This window comes from Crotalus tigris, unplaced genomic scaffold, assembly GCF_016545835.1.
Source record: "Crotalus tigris isolate CLP2741 ecotype Arizona unplaced genomic scaffold, ASM1654583v1 scf7180000020183.615534, whole genome shotgun sequence".
Lineage (NCBI taxonomy): Eukaryota > Metazoa > Chordata > Lepidosauria > Squamata > Viperidae > Crotalus > Crotalus tigris.
Genome location: NW_024097896.1, coordinates 392,060 through 418,954, shown reverse-complemented (window position 1 = coordinate 418,954; position 26,895 = coordinate 392,060). Strand labels below are relative to the sequence as shown.

The following is a 26,895-nucleotide window of genomic DNA, read 5'->3' as shown; positions in this document are numbered from 1 at the left end:
CTGAGAGGAACAGTGAGGCTCCTCCAGTGGACCATGTCTTAGCACTTGCCCCGGTCCCACCCCCTTCTGCCAGAGACCCTCAGATCTATCCCACTCCTGCCCACGCCCTCACTGGCACCCTTGACGCAAACAATGTAGAGCTGGCCACACCTACCCAGTAGGCCACACCCAACTCCATCCACACCCACCCAGTAGGCTGCACCCACCCTGGCCACACCCATCCGGTCCCCTGAGGGCAACCGCAGTGCTGATGCGGCCCTCAGTGAAATTGAGTTTGACATCCCTAGGTTAGAAGAATGGGACTAAATGAGAATTGATCAAAATGATGCTGGAGAGAGAAGAAAGAAGCTTTGAAGGCTAAATTGTCCACTTTTTGCCTACTAATAAGGAGATCTGCCTGGACATGTCTTGTTCTATTAAAGGACTTCTTGTTTCTCTGCAGTGGACTATTCTGGATTCCTAAAATGTATAACATTTCCCTAATATTCGCTTTTTGCTGGTCTTGACATATCCATTTTACCAATGGTGGGATTCAAATATGTGAACAACCGGTTCTCTGTGTGGATGCCGCTTCCTGAAGTCCATTCTGGCCTGGGCAACAAAAAATTAGCTACCAGTTCTGCTGAAGTGATGCAAACTGGCTGAATCCCACCACTGATTTTAACACAGGAGGAAAATAACTGACAGCTAATATTATAATAAACTGCCACTTCACTGATTTTGCCTTTTCTGTTTTATAATAATCTGTATTCTATTGTAATAATATACCATGGACAGCCAGAGCAACCAATAGAGAGATGCTGAATTATATAAAACCAGACAAATCATTAGAAGCCAAAATCATAAGATTATGTCTGATTTACTTTGACCATGTCCTGCGTGCAAATTCAAATTGGAGAAGTCAATGATGCTAAGAACAGCGGGGGTAGGCAACCTTGGCTCTTTTATGACTCGTGGACTTCAACTCCCAGAATTCCTGAGCCAGCAGGGCTGGCTCAGGAATTCTGGAAGTTGAAGTCTACGAGTCATAAAAGAGCCAAGGTTGCCTACCCCTGGTTGGTGGAATAATAAGAAGGGGCAAGCAAAGAACAGGCTGGCTTGATAACACCAAAACTGATACAAAGATGAACATCAAACAACTGAAAGAAGCTGTCCTTGACAGGAGAGCCTGGAGAGCACTTGCCTATAAAATCGCCAAGAGTCGGACATGACCGAATGGTTAAAATAACAACAAATTGTAATAGTATCAGTTGCTTTTGCCCGAGCATCACAGTTGGCTGCATTTATCTAGGCAAGTTAAACTGAAAAGTTATGAGGGTGAAAGCAAGAGATCCTGTTTCTGGGTGGGTATAAAATGTGCAAAATGTCATGCTTTAGGCTGGCTAATACCCATTCCATTTACTTAGCTTTGTTAGGAGGCGGACAAACTTACGACAATCTTCAGAGGAATATAATGCAGTGGTATATTAAACAGCTGACTTTTATTAGGGTTGATCTAAGCAGAAATGATAGTGAAGCAGCTTGGGTTCTTTCCTACCTAAGCTGCTCGGTGGTTGTGGCTGAATTTATGCCTCTGAATTTATGCCTAACAGTTTGGGGGCTTTAACCTGCTTCCTCTGGAATGGGAATTGGAGGCAGCCTGGGAGCTGATGGCCTCCACAGGCATGAGTCAAAATATCAATTATCTGATACATAGTGGGAGGTCACATGCTAGAGTTTCTTTTTTGTCTTGAGGAAGTAGGAATGTGATTGGGAGTTAGAAGAGAACATCATTACAGGAAGTCCTCGACTTATAACCATTCATTTAATGACCCTTTGAAGTTATATCGGCACTGAAAAAAAGTGACTTATGACTTTTTTCACACTTATGACATTTGCAGCATCCCCATGGTCACGTGATCAAAATTTGAAGCCTTGGCAACTGGCATGTATTTATGATGGTTGCAGTGTTCTGGGGGTCACGTGATCACCCTTTGTGACCTTCTGATAAGCAAGGTCAACTGCAGTGATTCACTTAACAACTGTGGCAAGTAAGGTTGCAAACTGGGGCAAAATTCACTTAACAACCGTCATGCTTAGCAGTGGAAATTTTGGGCTCAGTTGTGGCCAGTTAGCCTTGGAGTTCTCTGTAGCTCCCCCTCACCTCATTGCGTGGAGGAAGAATTTAATCAATAAGTTTATCTTAGAGAACTTATTTCTCTGCTCTTGTTGCTGGGAATCCTATTGCAAGTAACTCCTGGGTAAGGAGGGACCACGGGGACGTTTGCAGTTTCTCTCTGAGGACTTTTCTAGGTATCTGTTGGATTTGCTTAGAATTATAGAATTGACTGAGCAGCTGTTGTATCCATTGATCTGGGCATTGTTTGAATCTTTAATTCAAAGACCATGTTTTAGATCCAGAGATGACATGAACTTGGATTCCCTTGGTGGAAAATGTTTCCTTTTGAGAAGGTACAGTTCTGACTCCTTTAAGGCAAGCAGTGGTTTGTCTGCTGTTAAAATGCAATCACTAGATCTAACTGCCCTGGAGGATTTCAAAAAGGGCCCTGCAGGAAATGGATTATTAAATATTTTTTCAGATCCAATTATACTCCTGAGATGGCATTGATCTTCCTTGTACTTGATCTCTGGAGGCTTGTGATGGAGATGGCATCTTCGGTTTGGAATTCCTTTAACTTTTGGCAGCTTTCAACACTATCAATCATGGTATCCCTGATCCCTGTACAGTTTTGTGAAGATTTTTTTTTTTTTGCCTCCTCTGAGTTGTTGGTAAGAGATCTAGGCCTGGGGCTGTGTTTTATAAGGTGCTTCAAAGATTTGAGTCTCTTTCCATTCCTATTTTTAACATTGGGTGAACTCATCAATACAAGTGAAGCATCTTCAGTATATTGATGATATTCAGTTGTATACCTCTCTCCAAGTCATCCAAGCAATGCTGGCAAGGTCTTTCCCAATACCTGAAGGCAGTGAAGCTCTAGATAGGGAATAACAGACTTCAACTCTACTCCAATAAGACTGAATAGCTGTGGGTTGTTAAGACTTTTGGATCTGGACATTTTGTATCATTAACTCTGGATGAGGCAGTACTTTCCCAGATAGGATTGTCCCAAAAGTGTTTTTCCAAAAGGCACTTGAACTTTCTGGGTTTTTTTCTTTGAAAATGTTTCACTTCTTATCCAAGAAGTGTCTTTAGTTTGAATTGCATCAGTTATACCTGTTCGTGGATAGCATTATCCAGGATCGTTCATGCCTTAGTGCAGGGGTCTTCAAACTTGGCTCTTTTATGACTTGTGGACTTCAACTCTGGGAGTTGAAGTCCACAAGTCATAAAAGGGCCAAGTTTGAAGACCCCTGCCGTAGTCACTTCCCAATTGAGCTATTGCAACACACTTTTCTCAGGAGTGCTCTTGAAAAGCATTCAGAAGCTGCAGCTGGTCAGCAATACAGCGGGCTGTGCCATTTTGAGTACATCACAGTGCTCCTACGTAGTCCCACTGCTGTGAGTGCTGCATTTGTTCCCCATAGGCTTCCAGTTGTACTTCAATATGTTAGCTGTCACCTTTAAATCCCTGCATGGAGTAGGAATAGGTTACTTCTGAGACCATCTGTCTCTAATGGTTGCTGCCTTTTCATCCAATTTGGCAGGTCCTTTCTGTAAAACAATGTCATTTAATGGGACCCAGGAGGTGTGCTTCTCATTCATGGTGGCCATCTTATGGAACAACCTCCCATGTGAAATTAGATGGCTCCAAATCTCAGAGGGCTCAGAGGTCCATGAAGATCTGGCTTTTCCTTCAGGCAATGGGATTGGAATGTTAGTGGAGCTTGGTATGGATGTCTTCTTTGATGTTGTCAAGTAGCTGTGAGATGTCTAATTCATTTTAAAACTCTTTTAAAGCTCTTAAAAATACATGCTGTGCTTTCATCTCTGTCTTTGTTGGCCAGCTAAAGTTATTTTTAAAATGTGTGGCTATATAAGTGCATTTATTTACTGGCACATTCATTTGATTAAATTTATAGGCATAATTGTAATTCCCGCTTCAATAGTAATTCTTGGGAAAGTAGTTTGAAATTGCAGATTTTCTGGTTTGTCGATTAGATCTGTATTAACAATATTTCCTCCACTGAAAAGCAAGTAATATTAGGCCTGACTCCATCTGAGGCTTGCTGGATGTAGCACTGGCTTTTAATCAGGCTGAAGCTACATTATTCACTTTCGCACACGCGTCTGAGATACTGTTCACACTATCTCTCTTGAGGTTGACATCTCAGTAGAGTTCATATCTCTGGAAATAATGAGTTAATGCCACAGATGAAGGCTTGGTGGTTGTTGGAATAAGCTCTTATTAGAGAAATTTACCAATGTGCAACAGCACCTTATATTGACAAACCTAGCCTTTCTTTCCTTTAATCAAGTTTGCATTACTCCAAGTCTTTTCTTTCCTATTCATATATAGATAGTCCTAATTTAACAATTGGGACTAGCAAACCAGTCATTAAGTGAAGTGGTTGCTAAGTGAAATCATGGCTATGCTTATGATCTTATTTCAGCCTTCCTTTGCTTTATAGACATGCAAAGGTTTTAAATGCCAGGATTGTTTGCAAAGTTATTTTTTCATCACCATCGTAACTGCAAACGCACACTAGATGTTAAACAAGGATCACCTGTTTTTGTTATATTTGGGTAGCATACAAGAAAAGAAAGCACATATCGTGGCATTACTGCTTGACATTAAAATATCAGCAGGCCGAATGCTGGTCAGTGAGGGCAAGATTTGCCATCTTTCAAACCAAAAGCTTCCAAGTAGATACCTATGACAAAAAAAGTCTTGATTTTATAAAAAGAAATATTTTGAGAACAGTTAGCCTTTTAAATTTGAAATTATATCCTATGTAGTTTTAATGATCTGCCCACTGTATTTTAAGCCAGGACGATTAACCTGAACTAACTTAATAAGAATACAGCACACAAGCAGAATTAGTATATCATGTGAAAATTGTAGGGGATGGAAGTCACCTGACACTTCAAAATGATTGCCTGAATGAGGCATCTGTCCCTGCTTCAGGTAATGGAAGAATATTTCTTGAAATAAGTTTTCTAGAATTTTATCCAATTTGCAGAGATTACTCTCAAATCCATTTTAATAATATGTGCTATGGAATGGCTGGCTCCTTAAAGATTAGGAACAGTCCTAATTGTTTTGCAGCTGTTGAATTTTTTCCCTGATTGTAATTTGGAGTAACATTTGGTTTCAAAAATGTCACTTTTAATTTCCTCCTTTGGGTTATTAACAGGTTGTGACATCTTGTGGGGTAGAAATGGTAATAGCTGCTGATTTTTTCCCATTGCAAATGGGTATTTTCAGTGTGTAAATAAAAACAGTTACCATAAACAGTGAAAGATATGAACACATCCGTAATTGATCCATGTAAGAATCGTTTTTAGTTCGTGATGGTTGGAAGATCCACCATCTGCCTTTGTTCCAGGGAATAAAAAGATGAATTCATTCTGTAAGATTTTTTTAGGCAGGGTTAGGGTTAGGGATTATATAATCAGATTATGAGAACAGATTCAATATACTTATCTTATGCAAAAGAGAATATGAGGAACACCAGGTATTCCTCAAATTCAACCATTCATTTAGTGACTGTTTGAAGTTACAACGGCACTGAAAAAAGTGACCGTTTTTCACACTTTGCCTGTTGCAACATCCCCGCGTTCACGTGATCAAAATTTGGATGCTTGGCAATTGGTTCATATTTATGACGATTGCAATATCCTAGGGTCATGTGATCACCTTTTGTGACCTCCTGACAAGCAAAGTCAATGGGGAAGCCAGATTCACTCAACAACCGAGTTACTAACTTAAGAACTGCAATGATTCACTTAACAACTGTGGCAAGAAAGGGGCGATAAAATGGGGCAAAACTCAGTTAAGAATTGTCTCACTTAGCAATGAAATATGAGCCAGTTGCCAAGCATTCAAATTTTGATCACATGACCATGGGGGTGCTGCAGTAGTCATAAGTGTGAAAACCGGTCATAAGTCATTCAAACAGTCACCAAATATTCATTTGGGTTGTAAGTCAATGATTACCTGTACTTTAATTGAGAGGTGACCTGAATGGATGTTAGACTAGAAAAAAGAACCATTCATACTATTGTTAATACTAAACTAAACTAAAAGGATCTAGAAATTGAGTGCAGAATGACCTAAATACTAACAGCAAAAATCACAGTATTGTACAAGGCTTTGTTGCTAACCAAAGCTTAATGGCAGAAGTCTAAAATTACTTGGGAGATGTCAGTTCCAGCCTAATTTTAATAACTGTATGGCAGAATTTAGCAGCATCCAAGAAGTACAATGAAAAAAAACCTTTAAGGTGATTTTTTCCCCTCTTGTTTAAAAATAAGTCAAATATAAGTGAATATATTGGATAAGTAAATTTGTCAGCCTTTGGATAATGGTTACTGCCTGTCTGTTCCATTGCTGGTCTGTTGCATATGGATAGGCATCCAATCATGCAAAGTTATGAATCTTGTGATACGGGCCTGGGAATATATGATGATTCTTGTCTTGTCCTTATCATGATAGCTGATTAATCAATAGCCCCTAGCTCTTCTCATTAGCACTGGTATAACAATATAGAACAATCATTTTCTGATTCCTATAGTTTTACAAAAGAGGAAGGATGTAACATATAAGAAAGGTTAATAGAATATAAGTGGATTGAACTTTCAATCCATACTGCCAGAGTTTAAATGTTTGAGTTCAATCTAAAGAAATGTGATCTTGTCGGGATTCATATTTTCAGTAGGGTAAAATGTGCTATAAATTTCCCATTAATATTTCTGGAACAAAATATTTCTAGCAAAAGTCTTCAAAAGATTTATACAGTACAAGTGAAACATTGATAGAGGGAAAAATGGTTCATTTAGTTCTGACAAAGAGCTATGAAATATTGATCTTATTAGAATTGAAATGGAAATGGGCTGGTCACATAGCAAGAACTGATGGTAGGTGGACCAAGGCAGTCATAGAATAGATTCCATTTGATAAAAAGTGTCCACGAAAGAGATTTAAAACAAGATGGATTGATGACATCAGCAAGTATTGTGGGCCCAATTGGCAAAAGAAAGCTCAGTACCGTATTGGTTGGAAACATGCGGAAGAGGCCTTCATCCTGCAGTGGATAGAGAAGAAGAAGAAGAAGAAGGAGAAGGAGAAGGAGAAGGAGAAGGAGAAGAAGAAGAAGATGATGTTATCTTTAATTGGACAGTTGTTCCGGACTTTGAGAATCCATATTTTATTTCAGGGATCCCTAACCATGTTGAACTGATGTTTGGAATTTTGTGAGAAGATTTATAGGCTTTTGCAAAATTGAGATCATATAGAGCCAAATACATTCTTGGAATTAAGAAAGCTTGAATACCTTTTTACATACATGCACATGCACACTCAAAGAGAATATAAAAAGTAAGGTGGGGACAGGGAGTTTGATAAGTGTAGCTGAGTTGCTCGTGGAAAACTGCGTTGAGAACCATATCCGTTTTAATTCATATAATCCATTATTTCTATTATTTAAACAGAATCTTTTCTTTGTTTCTGAAAGTAGTCCAGTTAATCATCTATTTTTTTATTTACTTAAATAATTTATATGGCTGCCCATCCCATATTGGTAACTCTCAATGGTATATATGGATTAAGAACCTAACAATTAAAAACAATAACCTATTAAGTCTAATGATACTTTCCAATCAAAAAATGACATCAACAACAGAATTTGCCTAAACTCCAGAGGAATAGCCAGGTTATTGCTATCATCATTACCACCACCATCAATTAAATTTAAATTAAATTTATATGCTGCTTGACTCCCAGTGACTCTGTGTGATATTTGGGGTTTTACAAAAGGGTTATCTGGATCTTTAGGAGAAAAATGTTCCATAAGGCAGGCATTGAATTCGTTCTGAATCCAACAAGGTGCTATTGTTGAATAAAGGGGCCTTGGAGCATGACCTTCCTACTAGATCTGGTGGGTTGAGCAGAAACAATAGGAAAAAAATTATTAGCTATTCCTTGGATAATTCTATAATTGACCATAACTCTGAAAAATACTTCAGCTCTTGTTACCTAGCAAAAATAACTTTTTTTCCTCTTTCACAAACAACATTTTGTTACTACTAGAATTTCCTGGTCTGCTTTCCTTCAGCAGCCATAAAGCATAACCTGTTTTATGATATCATAACTCTGTTTTTGCTAGAGAAGCCTGTGTCTAATAGTACAGTGATCGCATTATGTTACTGTTCTGAGTGGAATAACATCCTATGAAAGCCATGGGTCAAACCAGAACTGCATAGTAGTTAGGAATTTCTACTGGCTGACTTTGGATTTATGATTCAGGTCTAGAGTTTTATTATTATTATTATTATTATTAGGCTCTCGGGATTGGGTTGCTGATGGATCAGAGGGTCTCATCTTTCAAAAGCTGGGGCATTTGTTATAAAAACCTTTGCCTGAAAGACATGATTTATTCTTGGGCACCTAGCCTAGGGCTTTTCATTAGTTACCCTGATCTAGTGTACTCAAACAGCATTTACTTTTCTGTTGATGGTGTGGCTCAGGGAGGTATAAACCTGTCTCTCAACTTCTTTCTATTGTTTAGAAGCGACACTGATTTGTTGAAATGGTCATGTAAAGCTATCACGACAAAGGGCCTTTGTCCTCTAATGGTTGTGGTTTGTTGTTAAATAAAACTCCTCCCTAGTGCAGTAGCAATTTTTTTTAGGAAAGGTTTATGGCAGAGTAGATTTGAGAACTAAACACTGAAGCTACACACTAGGAAACATCTTGGATCTTGGCAATGAAAATATTTCTGCACCCTAATTACTGCCTTTCTCTTCCTCACAGTATTCTTTTATAGAAAAACAAAAAGGCCCCGAAATTATTTGCAAAGGAGCTGTCATGCTCACAGTCAAACAAGGTGTCCTTTGACTGATGTTTTTTTTTTCATATTTTATTTGTGTATTTGTTTATTTAGATTACGGGCTGCCTAATTCCTCAATTACTCTGGGTGGCTTACTTAAAAAAACAACAACATATAGAATTGAACTCAGTAAAACAGCACAAATACCAAAACCAAATCAAAATAGATCATCTCCAAATCAAACAAAACGAAGGGGAAGAAAGGGTGGGGGATTGTGTGTACTACAATAACCTTGTCTCTAAATGCTCAAGAAGAATAACTAGGTTTTTGATAATTTCCTAAATGACTTAAGGATGGAAGCCACATAAATTCCAGAGGGCAGGCATTACAACAGAGAAGGCATGCTTTCTGCATCCTGAAAGATGACATTCTTTAATCAATGGGACCTGGAGTACATCCAGTCTGCTGGATCGGCACACTGAAATTAATTGGCAATCCGTGAAAAAGCAGTAAGCTTCTATGTGTCTAATATAGTGCATCCCTCACTGCTGTTCTTTGTTCTGGACTATCTGTAACTTCTGGATGGTCTTCAAAGCCACCTCATGAAGAGTGCATTACGGTAGTCCAAATGTGAGGCAAACAGGGCATAGAGGTCTTCCCAGTCCAGGAACCCCGAACGGGCACACCAGATGCCCTTGTGTAAAACACTGTGCTCATGGCTTCCACCTGCTTAATGAGCAGGAACTGATAGTCTAAAAGGGTTCCCAGATTGTGATAAGTCTCAAATGGGGAAATGCAACCCTTCTGAAAGTCAATAATGGAATATTTTCAGATCTGGTGGAACCTAAAACACAACATATTTATGAAGAAATATATTGTATGCTTCTTCCAATTTTAAGTTTCTCTAGCTTCCTTTCTGACATGTGATGAGTACTTATTTTCAATAACTCAGGGAATGATGATAAATGAAAAAAACCTGGCTTGATTAAATCATTTTGATTAGGGATCGATTCTTTTCATCTAATTTTTTCTCCATAGCATTTATCCTATAATAGGGATGGGTATGTATGATCATGCAGATGTTGATAGTTTTCATCCACAGCATCCTAATTCCATTGATTGTAATGCTGACAATTGTTTTGGAGTAGTGATTTGGTAACATCTGGCAGATTACATATCTTACTTGATAGCAAGCCATATTTATTCAATGGTTTTTAGATTCAGACTTTTTGATAGAAGTGGGTTTCTTGGCATGTGTATACACATACATATAGGCACTCTTATGTGATGAAACTGTGGTTCATTAGATTTATAGTACTCACATTTGCCACTATTAGAAAATCTAGAATGAATTACCCAGAAAAAAAGATGATCCTGAATAGTTCTAGAAGTAATCTTTAGGAAATACGGTGCTTCCACCTATGAAGCAGTATCCCACCATTGTATTCTTGAATTATCAGTGCAAATTTGTTCTTTTTTGTTTTCAACCAAGAAAAGATTGGCATTTTTCTGTATAAAATATAAAAAAGGACTAGACATTAAATTATTTTAAACCCACCCCTTATCCTCCACCCCGCAAACTGTTGAGTCATATGAGTCAACGTGCTGTAATTAACAAGCTGGACCATTTGGTTGAAAGCACAGAAAAACCTGGTTGAGCCTTTCTTATTCATGACTCTTCCCTTCCAGATGTCCTCTAGGCCAGACATGTCAAACACAGGGCCCAGGGGCCGGATGCAGCCCGCAAAGTGATTTCATGTGGCCCGTGAAGCCATCCTGGAAACAGTGAGGGAATGGCCCCCGCTGCCTTGGCCCTGGCCCAGGCCAGCCAGGAGCCAATGTACAATTTTGTGGTGGCCATCTATGCTGAAATGCATTCAGTTCCACAAGGCCGTCTAGAAACTGCGAGGAACCAACCCCTGCTGTGTTGGCCCCGTCCCCTGGGTGCCTGCTGGGGAGGTGTCACCCTTTGTGAAGAATGAAGAAATGGACCATGCCTTGGTGCTTGCCCCAGTCCCATTCCCTTTTGCCAGAGACCCTCAGATCTGTCCCACTCCTGCCCAGGCCCCCCTAGGCACCCTTGATGCGAACGATGTAGAGCTGGCCATGCCCACCCAGTAGGCCACACCCACTCCATCCACGCCTACCCAGTAGGTCACACCCACCCTGGCCGCCTCCCCGCCCCCCCGAGGGCAACCGCAATGTTGATGAGGCCCTCAATGAAATTGAGTTTGACACCCCTGCTCTAGGCCAAGCACTGAGAATGCCAGGGCGGAAAGCAGATTTCCCTCCTTCATGTAAAAACTACCAACAATGAAAGGCTTACATGGGAGTGGGAAGGAGAAAGGACAGGCTTTTTTTTTTTTTTTGCTTTTATGTTGGTTTCCCACTTTTGTTTACTAAAAGTCACATATGTAAGTCGTGGATATGTGAGGAATGTGCTCATGGCACATTCACATTAACAGCACTCACAAAAGGGGGTAAAAGAGCACTTGTAACTGTTAAACAGTTTAACGTGGGGGAGGGAGTTGAAGCACCATCTATAATAAATATTGAGATTTTGGGTATGATATCTGTGTGGTGTCTTTATTTTCTTGGACACTGAACAGCAGTTGCAAACTGTTTGAATAGAGATAACAGGAGGAGGCCTTTTTCCATCTGCTTGCAATTTAAGAACTCATGCAAATGTTCTCCTTTTTCCTTTAAGGCTGGAATACATAATGGAATTGCAGGCTTCATCCTTTACATATATGAATTTCCTTCATCCTCCATAGCACGACTGAGGATTATGTTATCTTTGCTAGTCCCCAGTTAAGGGAATAGCAGTGATAACATAACCTTTAATTCAGAATACCAATTAATGGATTTATACAAGCAGAACACATTTTTCAGCGTGGAATGAAATATCAAATAATGTTTTTGTTTGTTCTGTTCAATCTGTCAAAAAAAAGGCATAGAAAAATGTATAGATGTCTGAATTTTAGCCAGCCTTGTTACTATATTTAATTTATTTGCCAGCCATACTTATGTGCCACCCAAGTCAATAACTCTGGGCAACTCATTCAATTTACTTGGTACAAGTCTAGAAATTATATCTGTATTAATCTCTCATGCAAGGATAATATTTGTCAAATATGGATGGAGCATTTGTTAGATAAATTTTAGATAAAAATCAATATGAGCAAGTATGGGTTGTATGAATAATTGAAACAAGTTTAAATCCTAACAATGGCAACAAGTATTTTATAAATCTATATTTTGCTGGAAATAGAACAATTTTGGCTTCTTGAATGAAATTAAAATTTTGCATGATCAAAGCAGAAATTGTGTATGTGTGTATTATAATTATAATTTTGGCTTCTTGAATGAAGTTAGGTTCTTGGTTGATTAAAACAAATTTTGCATGTGTGTGGGTCAGTATCAGTGTCAGTAATATGCAGTGATACAGTAATATGCAGTGATACACATACACACGTCAACTTATTCATGTGATTTGTGTTATATCATGACACTGTGAATCCTCACTCCTTTAGGACTGGGGAGGAAGGAGCTACAAATCCACTCTTTTGCTTATATCAATTGATATACTCAGAAAAGTTTCCACTTTCCCAAAATCATCTATTGCGCAATTGATGTACTTGCCTTGTGTCACCATCCCGCAATAGTACAGTTAAACTGTTGGGTTCTTGTTGTTTTCTGAAGTTGGTATTACCAAACCAAGTAACATCAAGGCATGAAAAATGAAGCTTGTATCTAAAATACATAATTTTTGATCTATTTTATTCTTGCCGGACCTGTATCTTTTGCTTATCTATATTCTTCCTTTGCCTTCACCTCTGCTTCCTGGTGTTTTATTTCTGTTCATCCCAATCATTGTAGTTATATTTAACACATTATGTCAAAAATGTTCTTAGGCACTGTGAAGAATATAAACAAGTCTTTTAAGGTAACTTTTACAACTTTTACAGACTTAACCTATAGTGCCATACAGTGAAGCTGCCCTACATTTTAACCAGAAAATTCTTTTATATGTAAAGTACCACTGATAATTTTGACAGAGAATCTGGATCCCACAGGACAGAAGTAAAATGTGCATTTTCCCCCAAGAACATAGTTCTGGCATCCTCTTGTTATATTTATCATTGATGGAAAGATTTGAATGCTTAAAGTTTGATGACTTCTCCAATGCCCTGGGCATTTTATGACACACATGTCACATCTAGTCCTTCAGCTGTCCCTGTCCTGCCTGCAGTGTTGGCAGCATTAGCAGCACTGGTGGGGTGCTGGGGCATTGATGTTATGGGATACGGGCCATCAGGGGGGCATCCATGGGGGCAGGGCTGCGTCCCTCCATTACAAGTCCAGTTTCTCCTTGGCTCCTTGGGAAAATTAATTGCCCATTCCTGCTATAACCTGTGGACATTTACATGATTGGTTGAGGATCACTGCTTTATAGGATCAGTGCTAATCCTTGTTTATCTGCAGCTTCAAGAATGTTGAAAGTGCATGTTTATTCAGGTTTTTTTCTTTACAACAGATCTTGGGAACTTTATATATTCAGCTTTCTGTTTTCATTTTTATTGCAGAGCAAGGAAATTGGTCTTCAGATGCATGAAGAACTCTTGAAGGTTACGAATGAACTCTACACTGTGAGTAATTTTACCCTGGGACTTGTGTCATAACATTCAGGAATAAATATACATGATGACATGTGTGTGTGTGTGTGTGTGTGTGTGTGTGTGTGTGTGTGTAGGTCTGCTAATACAGAGTTAGTGTGATCAGTTCTGAAAATTTCCAGATATATTTGAAGCAATTAGGATTCATCAGGGAAAAGGATGCTATTTATATCAGAATTGAATTTCAATCCTTAAAACAGATTTTCTTCAATATGATTTGTAGATCAGTCTGAAATTGCATCATCTATTACAGTAAAAGATGGGAGTAGCGATTTTATCTTATTTCTTGGCTTTATTTTTCCAGAATGTTTTTCTCGTTGGGTCAATTCTTTTTCCATTTTAGCTTTTCTGATGTTCTGGCACTTAGTAGCAATACTTTTCTTTTTTTAAAATAGCTCTTCTGACATGTTTATAATTTGGTCTACCATTGTCTGTCCTTGATTTTAAATAGTTTAAATATTCCTCCTCCTCTTCTAACCATATTTGTTATTTATTTATTGTCAGCACTGGTATGTTGCTATTCAAAATAGGTTTCTTAGGGTAGCTTATAATACAATAAAGTGTTGGTAAATATTAGCAACATTGAAAATACTGCAATCAGAAGAGTGATATAAAGTATCTTTAGATATATTGTATACCTGCTGGGTGGTAAACAACTTAGTATAGTATTTTAACATAGTATTTTAACATATTTGGAGTGAATATAAGTTATTTGAGGAAACTAAAGTAATGGATGGGAGCCAAGGAAAGAGCTGGTTGCACAGATCCAGCGGTCAGACCAGTTCATTTTTCACTGAAGTGTTTTGCAACTTTCTTGGAGATGAAAATCACAACTAGATCAAACTAAGGTCTTGGCGAGACTTCCTGGTCTTTTGTAATGGATTTAAGTGATCCAAAAGGAAGTGATCCATAAGTTTTGTAAACCAAAACTTGGACTATGCAAGTAATGTGGTACTTCTGAGATCCTGATGCAACCATAAGTAGCCTATGAGAGTCATTGTTTAAAAAAGTGGAAAAAGTCAATTCAAAAAAGTTAGAAATTACAACTAGATTATTCATGATAATCTACATTCAACAGGGCATCTTAAATTCATTTAACAATCTTTGCAGTTTACAGTATATTTTTGATTATTGATGTTCAAGCAATACATTCAAAGTTTTTCCTCACAGTTTAATTCAATTTATAAACCAGTTTTGACTGATATTCTACCCGAACAATGCTTCTGTGTAATAATTATGAGCAAAATACACTGGTCTAAAATTTTTGTGTAGCTACAAAATTCTTAAACCTTGTCAAAATATCATGGCTTTATTAAATATTATTGCTTTAAAGAAACCTATTTAGCAAACACAACAGCATTTTTTAGAGATTTTTTAAAAAATGGTTTTGTATATGTGAGAAAAAAAGGAATGAGAATTGTAATAAGATAACTGAGTTACAGTTCAGATTTATGCATGACTGTCACAGCTGATTTGATCTTTATAATAATCCATTCGCTCAATAGGATACTCTAGTTCTTGTTGTGTTATCTGTGGCATATTTTTCTAAACAGAAAAATTAGTTCTTAAATCATGATTTGATGTCAGGATGCTTGAAAAATAAAGTGTTAAGATATTTTTAGGTGTTGTTTAGCGACTCGGTATTTAAGGGCATTAACTGGGAAAATGTTATCCTTGTCTTAGGCAAGGAGAATGTTTTTTGTAGAAGGAAAAAATTGGTAGCAAGTGGAACAGTATCATGGATGATGAATTATCTCAGGCCTGGGTTTTTGAACCACACTGTATCTAAGATAGCAAACTCTCAACTTAGATTCACAATTGCTTTGTATGTTACCTTTTTCATGTTACTATGCATTCTGAGAATGCAACGTTTTTGTTTGGGAATTATCTGGCATGCTATGCCTACCTGAATTTTGAATGCTTCTGTGGAAAAATGTGTTTCCTATTTCAATTTAATAGGATGATTATGTGAAATATTTGCATCATAGGAACTAGTGTATATTATTCAGAGCCTAAAGTATCTAAAGTATGATGCACTGTCTCTGCAACACAAAATAATATATAGTTGGTGTTTGTATTTATTGTAGAGAAAGCACACCAAATGAGACAAAAAACAATATTCTTTACTAAGGCTCTTCTTAAGAATAGATAACGAGTATTAAAACTGTACTTATAGCTCTTGCAGGGAAATATTAATTGTGTGGATTGGAGAAAACCAGTGTATGTGCATACTTCATAAGACAACAGAATAATGTAATAGATTTTAACTCAAATTAACTTTCTAATCCAGTGCGTCTTGTCAACTTGAAAATGTGTGGACTTCAACTCCCAGAATTTCCCAGCCATTTCTGATTGGAGAGCTCTGGGAGTTGAAGCCCACACATTTTCAAGTTGACCAAGATTCAGAAACACTGGTCTAATCTAAAATGAAAAGACCCCAGAGGAGAGTCCAAATGTCAGCTAAGGCACATCCAGCCAAGTCCTTTAGAACATTGATTGAATTACAGTTGACAAGTGAGTAGATAGTTACATAACATGAAGTGCTCTAAGCCAAAATGTCCTGTTTCGGGTTTTTTGTGTGAAAGATTCTGCCAAAAGCTACTGCAGCATAAAAAAAAAAAAATGCACTTACAAAAATTTATGTGCAGTTATTTAAAAATGGTTACCTTTTGTATTCTTTCTTTAATTTTATTCTATTCCCAGTTTCTTGTCTACTGTATAGACTACTTCAATAAGACATATTGCTGCCTTAATATGTTGTTTTGAAAATAAAGCTTATTTACATATTTGAAAAAGCTTTTGAGCCTTACAAACTTTGCTGGGGAAAAAAAAAGGAAATTATGCCTCCATTTATTGGTAGTTTCTAAATCAATCTGAGAAAAAACATTTTGAGAAGGTTGATTTACTCCCTAACCTTATCCCAAAATAATGGATTCAAGAATCATATGCATTCCGAGGATCATGGATAACCTAATGCTCTTTTTTAAAGTAAAATAAAAATCTATTACTTTCAATCGACCCTGGATAGCAGCCAGTGAAGATGATGCCTCATTCCCTGTCATAGTGAAATTAGGTAGTCCATACAGCCTCAGTTAATAACTTGGTAAGTGCCATTTTTTTTAAAGGAAAGTTTCTCATTGACCAAGGCAATTCCACATCAAGTGTATTACAGTTGACTAAAGCTGATGTTACTAGAGTCTGAACATCTAGATTCCTTTTCTTCTTTTTTTCATTTGTACTATTGTGCATCATCAAGACTGGGATGGCACATAGAACCTGTAAAATAAATAAATGCAATATCCCTTAAGCCTGTGAGCCATTGATTTGTTAATAACTTTTTATTCCAGAGTTCTTACAAATAGCAAATATCCATGTGGAACAAAGTCCACATAGAAGATGGTACATACATATATGTAGAAAGCTATAATAGACTGGAAAAGTGCAACATTTGTAGTTGTGTTATGTATTGGAAAGATACCAAGACTTGAGAAGATATAGGTTCTTCCTAGACAATAGATTTACAGCTATTTAGACAAACAGGAAACCCTGTATATTCTCCATCTACTTGCTAGTTGTTAAGTCAGAGGAAAGGAAGACTGGAAGGCATGCATGTGTATTGCTGACTTGCTGACACTGCTGGAGAATGAAGCGTGTTAGAGAAGGAGATAAAGTGTATCAGTTTGTCTAAAGAAGACTTGTCCAAGAAGAAAACAACATTGGACAGCAAGGATGAGAGCTGAATTATTATGGGACTGACAGCAATAAGTAGAGTCTGCTGATGTGCGGGGAAAGGAGAATCAGTCTACAATCTGAAATAAATTGTGGTGAACTATACTTCCAAACGACTCACTCATATATAATGTCCAGGAGAAATTGGTCTCTTATAGTATGAATAGATAGACTAAGACTATGTAAAGAGTATTGTGAAAATGAGAGAAAAGATTAAAAAGACTTTTCCCAGAATTAAAGGAGCAGAGTCAGAAATAAAAGCAGAGATTACATGTTATATGAGCTCAGTCCATCAAGCTAAGAGAAACATTGAAAACTCCATAAATAAGGTAATAGGCTTATAGGGAGATATCTGGTGTGTAGCTTGAATTAAGTATAAAAATAGGATTAAGTCTTTATGTTTGTAAAACTTAAGCACCGCATGTTCATCTGTGAAGCAATAAATGGTATCTTTTAAAGATGAAACCTGTAGTTATTCATCTGTCTTGCTTGGGTGAGAAAAATTCAAATGGAACCTGTGACAAGGCACATTAATGATACTTTTTAATTGTTTATGTAAAAACAGATTAGAAAAGGTTATTGATAGGCACAAAACTGATTTAAAGTATTAATATTGCTACTTGCCCCTGATATACCTTTCTAAATTATTCCTCTGCAGTTTCAAACTAGGCTTGTCAGAGAGTGTAAGTTTATCATGTGAATAAGCAGTGCTTTTTTTCTTAAAAAAAAAAAAGGTGCCGGAACTCACACACATCATACAACCTGGCTTGCTTACCCTATAAGGTTCCATCCAAAAAAGGTGCCGGAACTCCGTTCTGGGCATTCTATGAGGAAAAAAAACCCTGTGAATAAGGATCAATGAGGGTTGGCGATGACCTTTGATAAAATCAGATTTTGCAAGATAAGTAACTGAAGATAATAATCTCTGCAGTCAGGGTTGCAATCAATATTTGCACATTAGCATTTAAGAAAAAAACTGGATGATAGATTGCACAGACAGCTGGATCCTTATTTGTCTTAAAAATCACAGTTATAGAAGCTTCACTGAAGAAAGAAGGCTGGAAAACTTTATTAAAAATGTATAATACTAAACCTTTAATAATAGTGGGACAAAGAAATACATTATTATGCTACTAAATAGGATAACAATCTGGACAGGACTTTTCTTGTTTTTATAGATTTAATGGCATCTATAATTTCTTTTAGCCTCTTGTTCATGTGAAATCTTAGGAAGTGCTGTATTCTATAAAAATAATTAATTTTACTCGGTTATGTTGAACTCAGTATTATAAAATCAAAGGTATTTTTTTAAAAGCTGATTTATTGAGTCAGAATAGTTAAATACTTTATCCTTGATGTCTTTATAGTAGAGATAATGGTTAGTAATTTACCAGGTCTTTGATCTCACTTGCTAAATCTTTGCTTTATATGGCTATTCTGTTTCAAGTATAAAAGAGAATTAAGTTCCTGTTTAATATTCATAAAAGCATATAATTCTGATGTACTTTGCCTCGCATGTATTCTCCCAATTTTCTTAACATTTTGTCCACATTTCTTGTAAAGAAATATACCTTATAAAAGAATAGGATTATTCTTTTTATAGTATGATAATTTATACACACGCACTATAAACATTGTAACATAGTAGTACATAGTACATATGTTAATGATGAGTATTGCCTATATTACATTTATTAATTCATCTAAGTAATACACAAGATGGCAGAAAAAATATCAAATCAAGAACTGCTTTGATGTGGAAGTGAAGAAAAGACACGTTTCTGTTGTGAAAGATTTAAAATTCGCCACATCCAACAAATTAAAACCCAGTGTAAAAGTGTGCAGCATTTTGCACGTATGAGAGTTAGATTCAGGTTGAGTGGTATTCCACACTAATAAAAGATTTAGAACTTGATTGAAATCTTTGACCATTTTTATCTGATACACAGCTGAGGTTAAAAACATCTGTGTAATCTAAAATAAAGTTCTTCCCCCTCTTTCTTTCATACATATACACATGAAAAACATCTACATAATCTATATGGAAATTTAGGCCTTTTTAAGGGTCATAATGCATTTATTAAAACCCTAAACATAATATTAAAAAAATTCTGGGGGGGGGTGTCTCTTATTTCTTGTACCATCACAGATCCTGAACACTTATTAGCTAGCCACCATTAATACACCTCCATTAACTTTTGAATGAAAAATGCATCCCATATGCCCATGGTTGTTCTTTCCTCATCTTAGGTGATGAAGACCTATCACATGTATCATGCTGAGAGTATCAGTGCTGAAAGCAAGCTGAAGGAAGCTGAGAAGCAGGAAGAGAAGCAGTTCAACAAAGCAGGGGACATCAGCGTGAACCTGCTGCGGCATGAAGATAGGCCTCAGCGCCGCAGCTCTGTTAAGAAGATTGAGAAGATGAAGGAAAAGGTGAGTAGGATGTCATGCTTTCCATGTGATGGGCTATTGGCAAAAATGAACAGAGGAATATATTGTTGGGATGTGGCTAGTTCTTATCTCACCCATTTCACTATTGATCTATTGATGAAGATCTCCTGTGGATACATGAATAGGGGATTAAAGGAGAGTAGTAAAGTGCGGTGCCCAGTTCCAGTGCATTATGGACTATATTGCAGAGGTTGGGGAAACATTATGTGAATATATAATACAGTGTTCTACAACATTGTAGATGTAATATTTTGTATTTCATGCTTAATTTTATTGATTAAATTGTACACCGCCCAGAGCATAAATAAATCATAAATGAATGAATGAACAAATAAATAACATTATCATAAACAGTATGTAATTGATCACAGACAGTAAAGTGTCTAAATCAGCCTGTGTAACATAGTGGTTAAGATGTTAGTTTGCTATTGGAGAAAGACAGGTCTCCCTTTGGTCATGAACATTTATTGTGTGGCTTTGTGCTATTCTTTTTTCTCTGTCAGCCTAACTAAACCTCATAGGGTTTGGGGGAGATAAAATTAAAGGTAGGTGTGTTGGTCAAGAAAGATTGGATATAAATCTAACAAATAATATTAATAAATGATTATTGGTTCTAAGAATCTTAGCCTAAGAAAAAACCTTAAAAGCTGTTTTGCTTCTGTTGGATTTTTTTTTTTTATCTCTCTTTCTGAAGGTTTTCTCCCTGACAGGTTGTTCTTTCCTCCTTAACGGTTCAGCACATCAGGTCTTGATGAGGTAATGTACCCCTCTCTGTGGAAATGCTCCACAATTTACCCCCAGGCTCTCCTTCCTGTTAAATGGTGCCTGCCTGACTCAAAACTCAGCTATGTGCCGTCTTTCTGGCGCTTTTCCACAGCTAACAGGCGGTAAAAAGACTAGCTAATATATAGGAGTCTCAAGATCTTAAGTGAAAATGCATAGAAAAATTCAGGCAGGCAGGCAGGCAGCATTCCAGCAATCCAGATTTAGTCAGAGTAACAGATGTGCAGTTGACCATTTAAAAAAAAAATCATGAGCCTTGGACTTGAAGAGCATTCTCAGTTTGGGAACTCTTTTTCCCTATTAGCTAGATGTGAGAAATATTTCAGTTATTGCCTAACTATTACATCCTTGCCTTGCCAAACCATAGAAATGAAAGGACTAGGAAACACTATATGTTATTGTGCACTTTTCTTCCCATGCTGCCAACAGCAGTTAATGTTGAGAGAGCCACTGATTGTCTTTCAAGACTGAAGAGCAAAAGAAGCATCTTGTGCTGGATTGTGGAGCAACGAGCATGCATGGCCATATTCTAAGTATGAATTAGAGTATTTTCTCAAAGTTATGGACTTTCAGTTATGGCTGGATTCTCCTTGGATCTTCCATCTCTAATGAAAAGTCTCTCTGCTCTCCACATAAAAACTTCAGCCTTACAGATGGTGGGCCTGAAGACTATCCAAAAAGAAGACCTCCAAGATCTATTCCTATTCCTATTCCATTCCATTCCATTCCATTCCATGCCAGACATTTTTAAAAAGCTTATCAGATGTCTTTCTGAGAGTGGCATGATGGTCTAGTGGTAAAGATGCTTGCCTCCCATTCAGAAGATTAAGAGTTCGATCCTGGGTAGTGGCAGATGTTTCTTTCTCAGAGCTCGAAGTGAAAATATCTGCTGCAAACTTCATATAGGCATCAGGAAGGGTATCCGGTCAGAAAACACTCAAACTCCATTCAGTCATCCTGACTCTACCCCGAATTAAGGGATTACAGGACTGTAAAAAGAAAAAAAAATCAGATGTCTGGCAATGACATTGCAGACAAAATAATGATCTAAGGCTGATAATAATTGCTACTATGTCTAATAAGTTATAATTCACAATGCTTTTCCTTTGAATCAGGTATATTAGCAATAAAGAAGAAATATCCTTGGAAAATCTTAGTGTTACAGAAACTACTTTAAAGAATTACAGCTATCTTCACACTGAAAAATAAATGCCCTTGCATTTTAAAATGCCCTTGCTTAATATAAATAATTTTTATATATAATTTGTTTCCTTTTAATTATATTTACTTTACTGGGTTTATATGCTGCTGGAACCGATATTGATTTTGAGCAGCTTACATACCCAATATATGTAATTAAAGTTGAAGCAACAGAGTAACAGTTACATTCATAACAAAAATAACAGCCTACATTTATACCATAAGTGCCTTTAAACAAACAAGAGAGAGCTGACTCATAACATAACCTCTTCTAAGGTGGATTGATAATGAAACCAGGAAGAGTTGCTTATAGTAGAATGCTATCTGAACCAGTAGTCTTTGCACCATGATCAGAGGTCAACTGGTTGAAGAAAACGGCCTTTGGGCCAGTGTGTGAGAGTCTAAATTGGGGTTCTGAATTAAGTTTGTTCTGTATCATGATCTGGATATTGCTTTGTAGCAGTCTTCCTCATATTGATGCCTACAAAATGGGCTGGAACTCCCCAGTGACTTGGGATATTTGGACTTCAGTTCCAAATTATCTGGAAAACATCAAGTTAGAATAAGCTGTTCTGAGGTAAGAATAAGCTGTTCTGGTGTGAGCTGCTCTGAGGTGCCAACTTGCTAATGGCAAATATAGCAATCACAGTGAAAAGGTTATGTCTATAGACAGAGCAGGGGAGCATTAGGGAACTGTTAATCAGACAGCTTTGCATATTCCTGAATGAGAGTAATGTTTGTAAATGTTTTTCTGTCTTAAAATTTCTTGCAAGTACTCCAAAAAACAAAAAATTATCATGGCAGGAAATAGATTGCATTACAGAAATGATATTCATTATTCAATTTAATTCAATTCAATTCGATTCTATTACTACTCCTACTCCTATTCCTATTCTGAATCATTTCTATCTTGAAATTATCAGAAATGAAAATGTTTCCTCAGGATTCTATCAATTCTTAAAATACAAGCAAAGAGATCTTTAACTGCATCCGAGAAGAGTCAAACAGATAGAAACAGAGATTTATGTCTTGGTCTTTTACTCCTTATCTTATTTAACTTTTGTTTTTACTTACTGGTATTTGTATAATGGTGGCCAAGGGGTGTAAGAAGAGTGCTGGGTACATTAAAAAGAGCCTTTTATGTCTGTAGTTCACGAAAGGCTGATTTAATGAGCAGAGCCAATGTTTCTGACACTTCAGCTATTGATCAAATGAAAATATCAAACAAGCAGTTGTCATATAGTGGTAGACCATATGCCCTGCAAACCAATTACTCCAATAGATCCCTTTATCTGTACGAATGTCATTCTGGACAGAAATATTGAGGGTGGATATTCAAAATATTTGTATTTCTTCTTAAAAACAAGTATTGTATGTATGTGTATATGTATATGTGCAAATGTATAGATTGCAGCAACTTCTTTTATCCAGTTATACATCTAATAGTACCCCTGATAATTCCCCAAGCACCAATGGCAAAAGAGAAAAAAAATGCTTGGATATTTTTTAAAGTCCTATGTATATTAACAGTTACCTAAACTGGAACTTCTGCTATGTTAACTGTATTAAGAAAAGCATTGTGTACTGCTTAACAATGAGAATAAAATATATTTATATTAATTTTCCTTAAACGAACTACAAACACTTACAAAAAAGGGGAATATTGGGTCTAACACCCTTTCCAAACAACTGAATTTTTACCTGCTTCTACAAGGCCTATGGGGCGTTCATAAGACAGTAGTTGGGAGAATTTATTTTTTGAGATAAGTGGTAGATCTTATAAAACATCATGCACATCAGTGATTACAAGCTTCCTGGATATAAACCATCACTGATGTATGTACTGATTTCAGAAATAATGTGCTATAATGATTTAAAATTAAATAGTTGTACAACTTTTTAATTATCAGAATTACTATATCTTGGATATGTATGTCATAGCTACAGAAATAAAATCATATCCTGACCAACTGGGTCTAAGGAGAAGAGATTTAACGCTGAATCGATTGATGCCATGTGGCTTTTACTGGAGGATAAATCTGATTTCTTAGCAGAATTAGCATGCCATAATTACTGGTGCCATTCACATTTTTGCAACTTACTGTCTCAGCAGCAAGGAAAGTGGTTGCCAAAACATGTTGCTATTATTTTTTAATTGATTCTTTTTCTTTATTTATATGTTCACTTCCAGTTTGTATTATTTGTTTTCTTCCTGTTCATTTTATTCATAATAATGCTTTATTTTTTATTTTTCTTTATATTTTGGTGGATGATTATTCATTGAATGTTTGAATATGTCTTCAGAAAGAAGCAGAAAGAAGCAGATGATATACACCAGTGTTTCCCAAACTTGACAATTTTAAGGCATGCGTTGCTGGCTGTGGAATTCTGGGAGTTGAAGTCCTCATGCCTTAAAATTGTCAAGTTTGGGAAACACTGATATACACAGTGGTGCACTATGCTGGATGCTATTATCTTAACTCTGCAGAAAAAAAAATCTCAGCTATATTTGAATTCTAAAACAGCTTTAAACCTTGCTTACTACTTAATGGGGGGAGGCTGCCAAACATTTCTTGATGTGGTGACAAATGTTCAAGCTGTACTTTATATATACATAGTACAAAAATTGAAACCTGCGTGTCAAGTAGTTAACTCTACTGGAAATATGTGCCAGAAATATGCTTATGCTTATGGACCGGAGACAAATTCCTTGTGTCCAATCACACTTGGCCAATAAAGAATTCTATACTAATAAAGAATTCTATATTCAGAAAAAATAGCAGTTGTAAATTATCCTGTGGGGTTTTTTTTTCATTAAAATGTAACTAGCACATCAGTACAGAGTGCTTCTCTTTAAAAATTCATACAGTATAAAGCCATCAATGGCTATCAGTCATTATGGCTATATATAACCCCAACATCAGGGATGGCATGGCCTCAATAAACCACAGCAGAAAGGAATTGCTATTCCCACGCTTTGATTGGCGGCTTCCCTCTGACCTATGGTTGGCCACAGAATGCTGGACTAGATGTGCTTAGTCTGATCCAATGCGATATGTTTATGTTCTAAGAGCCTGAATTTGGGAAAAAATAAAATAGGATTGGGAAACTGAATACATTTTGTTTGAATCTTGTTTTTCAGAGGCAAGCAAAATATTCTGAAAACAAGCTCAAGTGCACTAAAGCTAGGAATGATTATCTGCTGAACCTTGCAGCCACAAATGCAGCAGTCAGTAAATACTACATCCATGATGTTTCCGATCTAATTGATGTGAGTACCAAAGTGATTCTCTTTTACAACAATGTCATTTCCAATGAAAATGATTGCATTCTAGACTGTGGTCATGCAGTGATGCTGTCTTAATTTATGATCAATTGCTAATGTATTTAGCATGTAGGACCTATTTGTCTATGGATTCATATCTTGATGCTTTCCCTCTCCCAGTGGTTTCTTAAAAGCAATAGAAGTAGAAAGATATTCAGACATGCAGGGTTTTCAGCTACTGATAGATTTAGAGAGGTCATAGATGCTTGGAGCTGTACAGTTCTACGTTCATTTATATCTTTTATTTATCAAAATGTTTTATACTGACTATGACTTTTTTTCCAACTGATTACGGTGAAGTGAGAGACCAATTTGAGCCAAGGCAGATGAAGACTGAGTTTAGCACATATAAATGCTGTCAAGCAAGAACAGAGAGAGGTGATAATAGTGTCCAAACAAAACTGAGGGTAATAATTGTTATGTATTGGAAGAAAGATAAAAGAGTGGAAGTTTTAAATTAGGGTTGTTAAGACAGACACTTACAGGAAATAAGAAAGATAACCTTTATTCCTAATGCTAGGTACTATTTCTCAACTTTGTAGATCAAACTTTAATTTGTGAACTGCCCACAAAACTACCAAAATATTCTTAAAATCCACAATGAAAAATAAGATATGAGTTGTCTCATTGATTATTGGAGAGTAGGATTTTTGCATCTAAAATCCTTTATTTTGTAGCTCATTGAAAGTCTGCAGATAGTTCAGAATTAGAACACTACACACGTTCATGCTTTCGTTTGATCAGGCATTTCAAATAAGTTTTCTGCCAACTTTAAACATGCACTGAATCAAATTATAACTTGCAACAAGGGTTATCATCTTGCTGGTGAAATACAAATTGGATTCTAGATAAACACAAGGCATTAAAAAGTAATAAAAACAATGATCTTTAATCTCAAATGTGTGCAATGTTTTAAATGGCTGAAAATTAATTTCCTTTAATTATTTCTCTAAATCATTAATTGTATCATTGAATGTTATGCATCATCAAGTCTTCGATGACTCTTATCAGCCAATACGCTGACAACCTCTAAGATGATCTGTTCCCACCCTGCCCCTTTTAGGTTATTCAATAGTATATCAATTGTCATTTTAATTGACTCTATCCACCTCACTGCTAGTCAACTGCTCCTTCCTTCCTTCCTTCCTTCCTTCCTTCCTTCCTTCCTTCCTTCCTTCCTTCCTTCCTTCCTTCCTTCCTTCCTTCCTTCCTTCCTATTATTAAGCTTGTGTATCTTGCATACATCTTAATCAGCCTTTCATCCTTCTGAGGTCAGTAAAATGAGGATCCAGATTTTGGGGGATAATATTCTGACTCTGTAAACCGCTTAGATAGGGCTGTAAAGCATTGTGAAGCGGTATATAAGTCTAAGAGCTATTGCTATTAATTTCAGCTTTCCTGAAGAAAAGGCACTTCGGCCTGATTTTCACATGAGTAGTGTGTATCAGAAGAACATTATATACCGTGTCAAAATATATTAATATAAGAAATATTTCATCTCTTAGGTCAGCGGCCCCCAACCTTTTGGGCACCAGGGACCAGTTCTGTGGAGAAAGAGTTTTCCACAGATCGGAGGGGGTGTGATTTCATGTGCTGCCTGCATCCCGGGGTTTCACTTGTTTGCATGGGCCAGTTTCTGGCATGCCACAGACTGGAGCTGGTCCATGGACCAGGGGTTGGGGATCCCTGCCTTAGGGAGTCAATAAGAACTTCTAGTACTTGCATTATCAGATTACATATTTCAGCATTTTTGCTTAAAACCCTGCATATTGGCTTGGAATGAGTTGCCTTGATCATTTC

General features: G+C 36.8%; 1 protein-coding gene across 2 annotated transcripts in view; it reads left to right on the top strand.

The window, feature by feature from the left end:
* SRGAP3 (SLIT-ROBO Rho GTPase activating protein 3) overlaps positions 1-26,895 on the top strand; it is a 211,044-nt gene that overhangs the window by 134,466 nt on the left and 49,683 nt on the right. For both annotated transcript variants that reach the window (XM_039365764.1, XM_039365763.1), the window contains exons 4-6: positions 13,515-13,577; positions 19,584-19,769; positions 24,913-25,041. In XM_039365764.1, coding sequence (XP_039221698.1) covers positions 13,515-13,577; positions 19,584-19,769; positions 24,913-25,041 — 378 coding nt within the window. The remainder of the gene's footprint in view (positions 1-13,514; positions 13,578-19,583; positions 19,770-24,912; positions 25,042-26,895) is intronic.